This window comes from Arctopsyche grandis, chromosome 13 (assembly GCF_051622035.1).
Source record: "Arctopsyche grandis isolate Sample6627 chromosome 13, ASM5162203v2, whole genome shotgun sequence".
NCBI classification, from domain to species: domain Eukaryota; kingdom Metazoa; phylum Arthropoda; class Insecta; order Trichoptera; family Hydropsychidae; genus Arctopsyche; species Arctopsyche grandis.
Genome location: NC_135367.1, coordinates 23,023,553 through 23,038,224, shown reverse-complemented (window position 1 = coordinate 23,038,224; position 14,672 = coordinate 23,023,553). Strand labels below are relative to the sequence as shown.

The window sequence follows — 14,672 nt, the reverse complement described above, 5'->3', positions numbered from 1 at the left end:
CCCGCCATTCGACTAATGCAGTTAATCGAACTAATCGATTTTTTAAATTGAACCTTTTCAATGAATTATGTACATATTTATTTATTTATAGAAAAAAACTATATAACTATATACTATATACATATGTCTGCTTGGTGTACTCAGTGGAGTTATGGACTGTAGTGAATTCGTGGACCTCATAAATTTCCATACACCGCGGAGATTTACCAGACGCAACTATTTATTCCACATCAAAAATTATGCCACTAGTTATAACAAAAACTCAACGTTACCCCGATTTCATAAACTGGGAAACGAATTTAGTCAATTTGATTTTTTTAATATTAGTGAACATAGTTTAAAAAAAAAAGGTTGCATCATCATTTTTCTGATTTATACAAATGCTAAATGCATTTTATTTTATTGTTTTAATTCATTCATTTATTTATTCAATTGGTTTTAAAACTCATATTTTTTCTTTTATTTTCTTACGTATATTAATATTGTGTTTTTTTTTTTGTTTTATTGTTCTATTTATAATATTATTGTTCAATGGTCCTTGCGGCCGTATATGTAAAGTAAATATGTATGTACAAATATGCATATATACATATCAGTGGCGTGCGGTGACTTTTCAACCAGAGTATGTTGTCCAAAACACGATCAGTTTATTTTTGTAAATTTTATTTTATTCTTCCAAACATTGTCATATTTATATTTATTAAAATGTCTTTGATATATTTTCGTTTTTTATTGAATGAATATTCAATATTGGTGTGGGTTTTGGGCTCTTAACAATAATCCCTTTTTCATTATATGGTAGAGAAGCAAATTTCCTATTTAGTACATTTTTAATTAAACAATTGCAATTATTATTAACAATGGCGATAAATCCACTTGCATTGTTACTTTGACCATCTATATTTAGGGCTATAATAAATAATAATTTAGGACGTAACGTACGAAATATCAATCAAAGAATCAAGCGAAAGTCCATACATAAAAAACGAATCAAGTCCATACATACGCAAAAAGAGATTTTGCTTCCAGAGCAAGTGTCGCGCGAGCGAGACGGCTGTAGAGTCGTCTCACTTATACGCATAAGCAAGAGTGACAGCTCACTTGTGCGCATGCGCAAAAGATTTGTAGAGAGCTTCAACATCCACAGCATCCATGGACGGCACGCCACTGTTAAAAAAGTGTTATTTTTTTTACCATTGTTCGCCTTTTAGATCTTTGTTTCACTTCTAGTAATAATGAAAGGGAACTCGAGGACTTTTTTGGTTCGTGGATTTGCAGAATTCGCACATATGAACAGTGCGGCTATGCTCAAAATATGAAATAACATATAAATAATAAACACTCGTACTCAAATCAAAATATTAATTAGTTGGTATATAATTTTATTGATTTTATGGATCGATACTGGTTTACAGAGGTCAAGGTTCACAATTTGTTCCAGAGATTAAGGCAGAATATTCTCGGCGATCCATTTCGAGTAACTTCCGACTCTGGTATACACTCCAGGCCATCCGGCCAAACCACAAGGCGAAGGTCCAAAGCTGACCACACCCATCACGTACCAATTGACCTTCTTGTTTTCGATATAATTCAGCATTAGGGGTCCTCCAGAGTCACCCCTGCACGCGTCCTGCCCCTTGTTACCACCTGCGCAAAACTGCTGAGATCCTATAGTAATATTCTGAGACGAGTACTTTGCTTTGCAATCACTGGATGACACCGCTGGCACTGCAAGCTTCAACAAGATGTCGGATATTGCACCTACATAGATTGGAAAATAATAATAAAAATTGTAATTCACGCATTGTAAGATTATACTATTTACATTCATATGCAATACTTTATTTCAGTTAATTTGGTAGTGGAAAAAAATACCAACGTAAACCCGCACGTGAGAGGTTCATAAGAAAGCTCGTCAACCAATTGCAATTGAGATTTAGAGTTAGTTTACTGTCAAATTAACTGAAACTAAGTTTACTAACTATCGTTTGTTTTTCCCCATCCAGCGACGATAAGTTCAGTGCCAGTAAGACTCATGCGACGAACTTCTGAATTAATGTTTGGCAAACATATTGGTTTGATGAAATCTGTAATCAAAATTAGTTTCAGCAATTAAAATAATGTCAAAAGTACACTGTCCAAGTTGAATTGAATATCAAATTAAAAATTGTAGATTTACATAATATGGGACAAATGGAAATTCATTTTTATATATACACACGTATGTTACAGTCAGATCGTCAAATCTCGAATCAGTATACATTGACTAGTAAGTGTGTACAATATCCCTTTGAATGCTGACCAACGCCGATGGGCGTTTTGCCAAAAAGTCCATGGGCCTGAAAATCGCCGACAGGCCTTGTATTTTCAGCATGTACATACAAAGTAAACAAGAATACTACCCGCTAAGCCTTTTCAGGTAGCATTGAAAGAAAATGCATTAAACATGGGTCGTGTAATCCGTGTCATTCATTTGTCAACGTTTATAAAGATTAGTTTACATCAGAATATCCGAATTTATAACCATAGCAGAATTTCCCGATGGAAATCCCTAATTGTTGAGTATTTTAGATTGTGGCTTGGCATTTAGATTTTGAGCATTACATTTTAACAACAATGAAGAAGATGGAACTAGTTTTGGAAAAATACATTCATTAATAGAATTCTTTTGTTTTTTTTTTTATATTTTTGCAAGATATATTAGAGAGTCTAAACACACCTTTACAAAATTCGAAATCCTTGGGGGTAGTTATCTAGCGTTTGTTTGGATTAGCTACAATTTTTATAGCTGCTTTCTATTGGATTTTTAAATAATTTTAGTTAGAAATGTTGGCGAAATTTTCAACGTAGCGGACTTTTAACAGACGTCAGCACTCAAAGGACTAGCTTTGATTTTTAGCTAAAGCTTACGACGCTAGATTCCGCAGATACTATTACAAGACAAAGTATACACTTGCTGCTGTGCACTAGTAAATCTGCCAACGAATGAAATTTGAGTGGTCTCACATGTGACCAAAGTTTGACGTTGCTCAACCGATGAATTTTTTTATGCTCAAGAATATAACTGGTTGTGTTCAATTGAATAATTTATTGTTGAATTGATATGAAATAGACAATAATTAACAAGGTTAAATCCAACAATTACAATTACATACATCCGTATTACCTACGATTTTAGGTTAGGTTACATTTTATTATGTTCTTCGATATAATGTCGCATTCTTTCAGTTTTTAGTTTATTCCATCATAGGCCAAATATATATGTACTTGTTAAGAATGTCAACTTGTTATTCCTTTCGTAAATATTTACTGCGTACGGATAGCTAGCGTATGAATTTACTAGTAAACATGTTCATACATTCTCCCGTGTGTACCGTGTGTATTGGGTGATTTTGATTATGCATACACTTACCAGTCAGTGTATACTAATTCGAGCTTTACACTTTTACTGTAATACATACATATATCAGAAGATAAATTTTTCTAACCTGTATATTGAACATTTCCCGATAAACGTAACAATGCAATGTCATTCTTCTGTTTTTTACCGTCATATTTAGGATGCACTACTACAGACTCCACCAGGGAAGTTACAATAGGCGGAGCACAAGCCCCATCTGGATCACAATCTGGATCAGTTTTGGTGTTCCAATCACCCAAACGTACAGAGCGTCTAAAAAAATCACATTTACATCAACAACCCAGGACTGTTTGAAGTTTCAACTGAAAAACAGTCATGCAAACTCACAACTTCCAATTTTTAGGCACACCTTTGATGCAATGGGCAGCTGTCAAAACGTACCGAGATGATATGAGAACACCACCACAGTGTGATCCTCTTCCAGTGGCTAAAATGATAATATCATCGATACAGGTTTTGTATTAATGTTTGTGTGTGATCAGATTTCAAATAAAATCAGTTGAATACGTTTGTTGTACTCCAATAATGCCAGCCAGGGGAATTCTCCCAATTCTGCCATTGTCCCGCCATATATCTTGTCTCCCAGGGGATCAAATCCACATTCTGTCCTGTCTGGGATTTCATCGTTGAGGAATTCTTAAATTTAATTTGGTACATGTTTTTTTTATGTTGTTTTCGCTTTAATTTGGGTCAGTAGTACAATTCATATATGTATTTCGATATACATATACATATATACATACATACATATGTATGTATGTATATCGAAATAATGTAAATAAATTTATAACAAATGTATAATACTTACGCTCATTAGACGATGTGTAGTCACTTGGTAAACAGTCTGTTGATAAAATTAAAATTGTCACAAATATTAAACAAACTACTGATTTATCCATAATTATTATTATTTATACTAATAGTGTTCGCGTCGATGCATGGACTTATACTGAATATTACTTTGACAAGTTTATGTATTTATAAATAAAAATTACAAGAGGTTATCCGAAGCTGTTTGACATTATCTTATAAAACAGAATAAAACGTCGTTTTATTATTAAATTATGCATTGACTTTTTAACACTAATTTTCCATCAAACAGGAAAATGATAACGAAATTTAAACTAGAAAAACCGTTTTTATCGCTTACAATAAAAGCCAATGGCAATTTTGCTATTAATGCTTAATTGATGCTGAAATTTGGAATCGATGCCAAATTCGTAAACTATGCGAATAGATGCTGAAATAACAAACAAAAGTGAAATTTCCATAAAATTTATAAAATTAATAGGCAATTTAGAAGGGTCTTCCTATCCCTTTGCCCATTTATTATGTGAAGAAATTGAGGGGATAAAACAGAGTTTGCAGTTTACCATAGACGGTGTTTTTCCTGTCGAAAGCAAGCAACTGCTTTTGTCTACTACTGTAAACAAAAGAAGACAGTTGGAGCTGTGTATCTAAGAGGCTGCTCAAAAAAGCGTCTTAAAACTAGACTCGCACTCAAGACTAAATGAGACAAATCTATTCCTCCAAACATTGAGTTAACTATTCAATCCATTTGTGGCAGGTACAAAATCTAATATTAATGTTAAAGAAACAGTTTTGTTTTTAAGAAACCTGCCATTGTTTAATGTATTAACAGAGGCTCAATGTTTGGAAGGATATCAGCACTTTTTACATACCTCTTCTCATTTAGACAATTAATAGAGAATATAAAAAATAGAGAAATTAAAGTGAATCCACGCCGGATATATTGCTATTATTGATGGCAACAAAAATTAAATACGAAGGGTTTGGTTGTGCAGCTCTAAAATTTATTTGGTGTTACGTCAATAGTGAGGATGCGGAAAGGTATTTTAGTAAATACAATATAATTGTTAGCGATCGTCGCACGAATCTCGAAAAATAATCTGTAGAAATATGCTCCATGTTGAGTTTTAATAAATTTTAATTAGTATTATATTTTTATATTCATATTTTTTTCATTGTAATTTTAATCCCAAAACAAATTTGAATTTTTCTATTATTTTATAATTGTTGTGTTGTCTTTAAATTGTATATATATTATATGTACATATGTACATACATATATAAATTTTATTAAAATTCATCGAAATTTGTTATCATTTGAAATTAAACTTCATAAAAATAGATGCTAAAATTGAACATTTTTAATGCCCTGAAACGCTAAAATGCAAAATGAAAATGCTAAAATTGAAACAAAAATACGTGTTATAAATACTTATTCGTAATATATGCATGCGAAAAAAATGTTCAAAATAATAATTTGATATTTTTAAATTTTTTTTAAGCCAATTATTTCTAAGTTCACATATTTTATGAGTATGTATATGCTATCGAAAATGTTAAAACTTGTAAACTCGCTGACTTTGGAAATATAATTATGTATGTAGACATAATTTTAGTTAATTTAGCTGTAAGCAAATTCTTTATTTCAATTGGTATTGGTTAATAAGCTTTGTTATAAATTATTTTTTTTTAAATGCGCTATTTGTTGGTGTTGGTTAGAACATCTTAACTACAGCTTAGCTAATCCAATATATGTGAACTACAATACATAAGTAAATGAGCTAATAAATACATTTTAATTTGCAAAATACTAGACGAAAGATGGATGAAGGTCACAAATGAAAAGTGAATGGTGCAAATGATGATGATGGTGAATTATTTGAAATCTTAACATTTCTGAAAATAAGCTTTTGATAATGATTTCAAATCCACAGTTTATAAATTGAATAATGTGGATTTTATACTACTTTTGGAATTGACTGAAAAAATCAGTTTTTATAATATAAATATGTAAAATTAAAATTTTATATAAATATTAATTTAATGAATAAAACAACGTTCACATTGATTTATTTATTGCATGTACGTGATAAATAATTCAATGACAATATCAGTAATTAGCATTCTTTCAAAGTAACCAAGTAGATTTTATACAAAAATAAAAAAAAAGTACTGTCAATGTCAATTTATTGTTTTCGAATGAGTGATGACGTCATCAGGCGATAGCAATATATACATCTCGCATCTGATTTCGATAAACTTAAGGTCTGACATTAGTCGAGATCCAATTGGAATAGTCTGGAACTCTGGTGTAGACTCCAGGCCATCCGTCTAAGCCGCAAGGGGATGGGCCAAAACTGACTATTCCGATGAGGAACCAATTACTTTTACCAGGTTCACTGCCATAGCTGATCATGAGAGGACCTCCGGAATCTCCACGACATGAGTCTTTGCCTTGCTCTCCTCCAGCGCACAGCTGATTGGGTCCTAGTTGTACATTCACACCTGCATACTTCTGGTTGCACTGTTGGCTGTCAACTACTGGTACTTCCAGTTTAAGTTTGACGTCTGAATCCGACCCTATAAGCAATCCGATGCTATTACTCTATTTCTCATTTTAACACATTACACGTCACTTTAGAACCAGGCATACTCACTGCTTTCAGTTCTTCCCCAACCGGCCACGTAAGATTTATATCCTACCAGGTTTGTAGCCAATAAGGAAGGACTTGCAAGAGGCAAACATATAGGTTGAACATAATCTGAAAACCAAAATCTCACATTGGAAAATGTCTGAATAGAATGATTCCAAATTTGAAAGACAATATTCACTCACAATTGAGTTGGGCCGCTCGTGAAAGTCTCAATAGGGCTATGTCGTTCATTTGATGACTACTATTAGGATCAAAATTCTCGTGAGGTTTCGAAGATTCTATGGGAATATCTTGAGGAGGATCTGAGCATCCAGCATCGTTACAATCCACGTCAGATGTCGTGTTCCATTCTCCAAGACGCACTGCAGATCTTCACAGAAAAAAAATTGTATTTCAATAACAATGAACTGGATCAAGCAAAAACCCAGGACAAGCTCTTTTAGGCTACGAATGATAAAATAACCAATCATTTTCAAAAGACACAGTATACAAATTTATATTTTAGACTAAAAGAGAATATTCTAGAATACGGCAGACTTAGATTTGTTATAAAATTTCAAAACTTACAATCTCCAAGTTCTTGGAATATCTCTACCGTTGACGCAATGAGATGCTGTCAATACGTATCGCGTTGTTATGAGAACCCCGCCACAGTGGAATCCATTACCTCTGGCTGCAAAATAAAAATAATATTAAAAAATCTTATTATCAATCAATTTTCCCCAACAAACTTATTGAAATATAGCTGCAAGTGTTTCTAGTTATGTATATAGCTTTAGAACAGCGATGATGAACCTTTTGAGTTCATGAGCTCAAATATCTAAATTTAGAGTTTCAAATGGTGTCTTGTCCCTTTACTTATGTATTTCCTCAACTCAATGGTATTCAACCTTTATTAGCTCAGTCTCGTCACCAAAAACCTAAAAGACTCCCAGATACCAGACAGACCCAGAATAGATCTAAGACGATCCTGGCGATCTAGGGGAGCTGACCCCAAGTAAATGGGATAACGACCAGTGGCGGCTCGTCCATATGGACTGTGGGGCTGCAGCCCTCCCAGTATAGAACATATGCATGCTATTTTTGTTTGCATTTGGTCACCGGTATGGTCAACAAGCTACTACAGTCCGATTCATCTTTGCAGTCCCGCTATTGTGAATTTACTATGTAGATGTTGGCAAATATCGATGATTTATCGCATATCTGACAAAATATGTGCCAAATATATTTTAAATAAGGTCGGTTAGGCGTTTACATGAATCTGGACTGGAAGCCTAGTCGTTATTAACGACTAAGCTAAGAAGAAGAAGAAGAAGACTAACCAAGGACTAGTATTTCAAAGTAAATATTTGTAATTGTTGGAAATCCTTCGAGTGCCAAATAACTTCTTCCACACTTGCAATAAATTCACTACCAATGATGTACATATGTAGTCAAATGAGGTAAAACAAGAGATATTGGAACTCTGGGTACTCTACCACTCTAATATACATATGTAGATACATATGTATGTAAATGTATTCAACCTACGTTTGGAATATCGAAGTAAAGCCATCCACGGAAATTCGTCGATATCTGTCTTTTGTCCACCCACTATCTTATCTTGATAGAATTGTCCGCAATCATTCAATTGCGGTATCAAATCATTTCTGGCAGATGGTCTAGCTGGAGTCTGGTCTCCACCAGACTGTTGACTTGGACAACATACCTACAAAATAATAAAAACGGGAATTGTCAATGTGTTATATATAACTCGCAACATTTGAAAATTTGGCACGTAGTGCAATGCAAATTACATTGCCGTTGTATTTAAGGTTCTCAATTATCCGTAGTTTTCGAATATTCGAATACCTAATAAAAATTGATAAAATATTCGAATATTCGTTTTTTTTTCGACTTATACCAATATTGGTTTATTAAAACAATTAGTGCAAAAAATCTATTATTTATAATTAAAAGTTAATAGTTAATTTTAATTAATAATGAGCACCAAGTCAGGTGCTTAATATCAGGAGCACAATTCAGACGCTCATGTCCCAGCGTATCCTTGACATGATCGGTCGTCACGCCACATCCCTACAGCGGATGCTCAAAATGCACCCATTGGTCAAAATGTATCGTCGTTGCTCTAACTGGTCAAACATTTTAGTTCACTTCGCGCTGATTGGTTGTGCACCTCGTTCGCGTGTATTCATTTTATTAAATATCTCTAGGCACAACATATACTCCTGGCATTCTAAAATTTGTTTTCTTGAAATCTCCATACTGGTCGACGCGTCCGCCACATACCCACAAACATATATACATCGCGTACTTTTATATATGTACATATATATATATATATATATATATATATATATATATATATATATATATATATATATATATATATATAAATATATATACATATATATATATATATATATATATATATATATATATATATATATATATATATATATATATATATATAAATATATTATAAGACAAATTTGTCGAAATAAAATAAAGGCACATGGATTGTCAAGTCAGGAAAAATTGCCAACCCATATTGCTCAAGTGTACATTTTTTTTCATTCCAAGATATTTTTCGATGGATTATTCGAATATTCGTATAGACGAAAATCGGGCAAATATTCAATATTCGATTGAGAACTCTACTTGTATTGCATGTTATATTACATGTCAAATGAACGAGTATCTTCATATATGCATTATTCATGATTCATGAATGTATGTATCTACCTTAGGTTGTGTCCCAGCATAACCGCATTGAGATTTTCTAAGGAAGTCTGTCGTCTCTCGAGGAACTGGATATTTCTGAATCAATTGGTAAAGTGATGGGCATGTTTGCAAATTTATGCAAACTCCTCGTTCGCCTCTGGGAGTTGTGCATGGATCACGCTCTGAAACATTGTAATAGGAAAAGGAAGATTTTTAAATCGAACATAGACAAGCGGAAAAGAGGTTGTTGACAAAGTTATGCATGAATGATGATACTTGTAAACACCTCATTTTGAATGTTTGTTGTCCGAATGATTTTAGTCCGTTTGTATTGTGTTTTGGGTCAGAGCGTCTCGATTTCAAATTGCAATAGTCATCGAGAACTTGTTTGCTTTCGACCTTCGAACAAGGGAACGTCACTGTATTGTCGATTTTGTGTGTTCTTGAATATAAAGAAAAACTGGTTTCAGTTTTTTTTCACTGTTGGAATGGGAAAAAATGACAAAATTTGAGTTAATTTCGGTTACGTTGACGTCATCCTCCATTTTGGAATGGTTTTTATTATCCGATGGCAATTTACGATTCTGTTTTATTAATTTCGTACACCCATAATTTTTTTAGTACATATGTATGTATATAAATATATGTACAAATATTTGTGTTTACAAACTTTAAAAACTTTCTAAATTTCTAAACCAAAAATATCTCATATTTAAAAAAATCACTGCATCTTCAAAGCATTCCAGATGCAATAAATAATTCTAAACTGTACCTAGAATCAATATATTAACTCTATGTTGATTTTTTTTTAAAGCCTTTTAATAAAAATTTTTAAATAGTGATTTCTTATTTCTGTTTTGAGAAATTTTCTCATGTTCTCATTAAGAGGGCTGTACACCCGAAACCTTAATTTTGTTGCCGTTCCTTTCTTCGATATATACATATATTGATTGAATGTATATATTGAGTGAATGCGACTATATATATATCAATATATACATTGAGTGAATGCGACAGTTGCGCTTCAACCAGATAATACGTATTTTAAATCGACAAAATCGAGGTTTCGTATTATCCTATTTTCTCCTCCGAAACTGGACCAATTTTTAAAAAAATTTCATCATCGGTATGAGAAAGATATTTTCTGTGCAACTATGTGCGTATTTTTTTTTTAAATCGACCGTTAAATAAGCACACTGGACTCTTTTCGTGGGTGTAAAAAATAGGCGATTTTAAAGATGTTTGGCGGCTCCTAGCTCCTATAAAAAATAACTAATCAAAAAAATAAGACAATAGATGCAACCCAATGGTGGATATCCATAGCATATTAAAAAATAATTTCTCTAGTGCCATAATTGAGGAAGGGAGAAGTGTAATACGTTTGTATGGACAAGGCGCTGGTGTCCAGCCCTCTTAAGATGATAACGCATAAATCTAAATATGTTTGACATTACTTTATTCGTATGTTTATTTATTTATAATAATTCTGTTTTTTACATATATAAATTAATATTTAAATTTGTAAAAGATTACATTTTTATTCACAAATTTTCCTTAATCTCCAAAAAAACTTCTTGATAAATCGATAAATTAAGTATTTACATATTTTCAAAAAAAATTAAAATGCATTTTCAAACATAATGATTTCAAACCGTATTTACTAAAAACCTCAAAATATCACAAACGAATGGCAATGAACTTGACCAAACTAATTTCTAGATCAATACCAATAAATCATCATAACCTGTTGCGAATTTCTCAACAGACTGACGGTCAGTACGACTCTGGTTTTACACATACACATGTTTATAACGAGTTCAATGGCGGTTCGAATCCAGTTTGACCGAAAGATTTATTCACAACAGACTATGTACGTATCTACATACATATGTAAATATGTAAATAACCGCAACTTGGAAAATTCGCAGTGGGACAATAACTTTCAATAACACTGGACAGTTTCATGTTTATGATACGAGTGTTAGATATGTAATTTATTTTTACTTTATTTCGAAATAGATTTTCCAGTTTTGTCATCGGTCGCATGATTGAGGTCAAACACTAGTTGTTATCTTTGTGACCTGTTGCAAAATCAAACAGAATTTTGAGTTTAAATTTTATGTGATAACAAAAGTGTAACAGTAGTAGAAAAATTAAGGAAATCGATCGTTAAAATTGTTTTTGCAACGAAGTTTTTCGGGTAAAAAGACGCAATCTATATTAAATGTAAACAATAATTATTGTTTGTGGGATGGAATATATTTATTTTAGGTAAATGTTTCTAATTTTTAGGTATGGATATTTCGATGGATCCAATTTAAGTATATACGGACTAAATTTTAAAAAATAATTGACCAAATACATACGTACATAATATGTATGTAGTGACTGGCTATTAAATTAAAAAGCTACTGATCAACTGATCAAAAATTTATTTGCCATTTAATCTGCCTGTTCTGTTTAAGATTCTGATATTATATATACATTTTTTGGTGCTAGTTTAGTATGCGGTCTACCTTCACGTTTTTACATTAATATGCGATCTCACTGTCTCAGTTCTTGCGTGTGACACTGAGACTGAATAATACCGTCCAACCTTAACTTAACCTAATCTATTCTGACCCTTAAATAAATAGGTGTTGGCTGCTAAAATATGTTTTTTTTTTTGGGAAAATAATGATGAAATAAAAATTTAAAAAATATATATCTTAGCAGCCAACACCTATTTATTTAAGGGTCATGATAAGTTAGGTTAAGTTAAGGTTGGCCTTTTAAAAAACAAAAATTACATTTATAGCGAAAAAAAATACACAATGATTACAAATTAAACTTTGTTAGTAAATTAACGACGAAACACATCTCTTAACCAAATCTTAAATGAATAGGGGCCAACCTTAACTTAACCTAACCTATTCTGACCCTTAAATAAATAGGTGTTGGCTGCTAAGATACGTGTTTGTTGCTACGATACAAATAAAAAAAAATAGTCGACTGCGATTCAAAGGTAGACCGCATACTAAACTAGCATCCATTTTTTTTTTGTTATCTTCAATTGAATTTTCAAAACATTCATTTGTTTCTTTAAAATCGTGTTACTTTTTGTATTTTTTTAATAAATTTTACTTAAATTAATAAAAAAAAACAACTTCAAAGCATTACTATCAGTAGAAAACAACATTAACAGATGTTTCATAGTACATATATAAAAAATAAATAATCAAATGTCAAAAGGTTATTATTTATATCACATTATGTTACCGTGTTATTTAATATATTATATATATATTATATACGAGTATATATATACTTACATACATATGTTAAATTCATTCATTCTAAAGTTAACATTTAATATAAATTTTGCGAAATGAAATATTGATAATGTGAAATTACTCACGCGCTTCTGAACTATGCGAAAATATCACTAGAGAAATTGCCAAGATTAGTGTACGATATTTATCCATATTGTTTTTTCAATTGTATGTTATTCTATTTAAGAACCACAAGTTGACACTACCATTCACAGATGATGCCGATCGGTGACTGGATGTGTAATATTTTTTGACCGGTGAGGTAGTATTGAAAACTTGATTACTACATTATTCATCGGTTGATATCTTCATCATTAACAATAATATATGTATGGGCACATAGATATGTAAATATATATATATATATATATATATATATATATATATATATATATATATATATATATATATACATATGTATATGTGTGTATGTACATTCTTGCATTATGTATGTATGTAGTTGACGAGGTAAATGAGCGGTAAATATATTTTATAATTGCAATGAATACATTTTATCCTAGTTTCTAAACAATCAGTAAATTATTAATATGTTGCTTTCGACCTTGTGCATAAGTGTCTCAGGGAAGCCATTGTATATCTTTACACTTCTATATATTTTTTTAATGTCTTGAATGTGATGTTTAATTATTTCCTATTTATTTCGTGGAAATTTATTGGTTTTTCATATGAAACATTTTTTGTAAATTATTTTATTTTATTTTATTTTATTTTATTAATTGAAAAATCAACAGACAGGATGTACAGAGATAGGTATAAAAAAAAACAAAAAGTAAATAAATAATATATGTAACATCCGAGTCCAATAATAGATTTTTACAAAAATGAAAAAGATAAATATAAGGAAAACAAATTAAAAAGTAAAGAATAAAGGCATGACAAAATATGTAGTACATTGCATAATTAAACTATAGTATTAAAATATTTGGAAAAGGTTATAAGATAGAATATAAGAAGAAATTGAAATTTACAAATATAAAAAACAAATGAAAAAGGTTTTTGAAAACAAATGAAAAAGAAATACGTATGTATAAGATTTTCTAACATCATTTGATATTTGTTATGACTATACATATGGCTAGATTTTTTTTTATTTTCTATGTAATGTTTATCAGCAATATTTTCAAAAGTGTTTACTTTAATCTATGTACCATTTTTTTCTTATGAACACTGTTTTATTATTGCCTTTTTCTTTTCCGTATTCTAAACATGCATATATTGTAATGAATTCAGGCACGTATGTATGTACATATTATTATAGCTATTCTCCCATTCCTCGTGGCCTCCGTTTCTTAAATTCACTGGATGGTGCCATTGACATTTGTCACATCTCTCGTCATTTTCTGCACCACTTCCTAAGTTACGGAAGTCGCGACCAATTAGAACGGTTGAGTTAGTTTGATCAGTTAAGAATTTTTATGTCATGTTTATTTATTTTTCTTTTCTTCTATTTATGTATTTCTACTTGTATTTCATGTACTTTTTTCCTATTGTCCTTTCTTAATCTTTTTAGCACACTCGTCGCTTTGGACAAATCTGTTAGACAAGTTTGCTTGATTAATTGATGTATAATAAAATAAAAATATGTATGTACATATGTACATTCATATGTATATATCCATAATTATTTACATATATGTACATATAATCTATATTACTATAATATATTTCGTCTCGTAAATTGTACGAAATATATTGTCAATTAAGTTGGTTCACAACTTGTACATACATAAG

At 31.2% G+C, this 14,672-nt stretch overlaps 1 protein-coding gene across 1 annotated transcript; it reads right to left on the bottom strand.

Annotated features, from left to right (window-relative positions):
• Positions 1 to 521: 521 nt before the first annotated feature.
• LOC143921655 (serine protease ea-like) lies at positions 522 to 13,155 on the bottom strand. The gene is made up of 13 exons (XM_077445008.1): positions 13,007 to 13,155; positions 9,631 to 9,791; positions 8,416 to 8,593; positions 7,453 to 7,558; positions 7,068 to 7,255; positions 6,889 to 6,993; positions 6,504 to 6,811; positions 4,230 to 4,332; positions 3,929 to 4,057; positions 3,749 to 3,848; positions 3,489 to 3,673; positions 1,983 to 2,087; positions 522 to 1,761 (listed from the first exon to the last, which is right to left on the bottom strand). The coding sequence occupies exons 1-13, from the start codon at positions 13,071 to 13,073 to the stop codon at positions 1,445 to 1,447; spliced, it is 2,052 nt and encodes a 683-aa protein (XP_077301134.1). The 5' UTR covers positions 13,074 to 13,155; the 3' UTR covers positions 522 to 1,444.
• Positions 13,156 to 14,672: the final 1,517 nt, after the last annotated feature.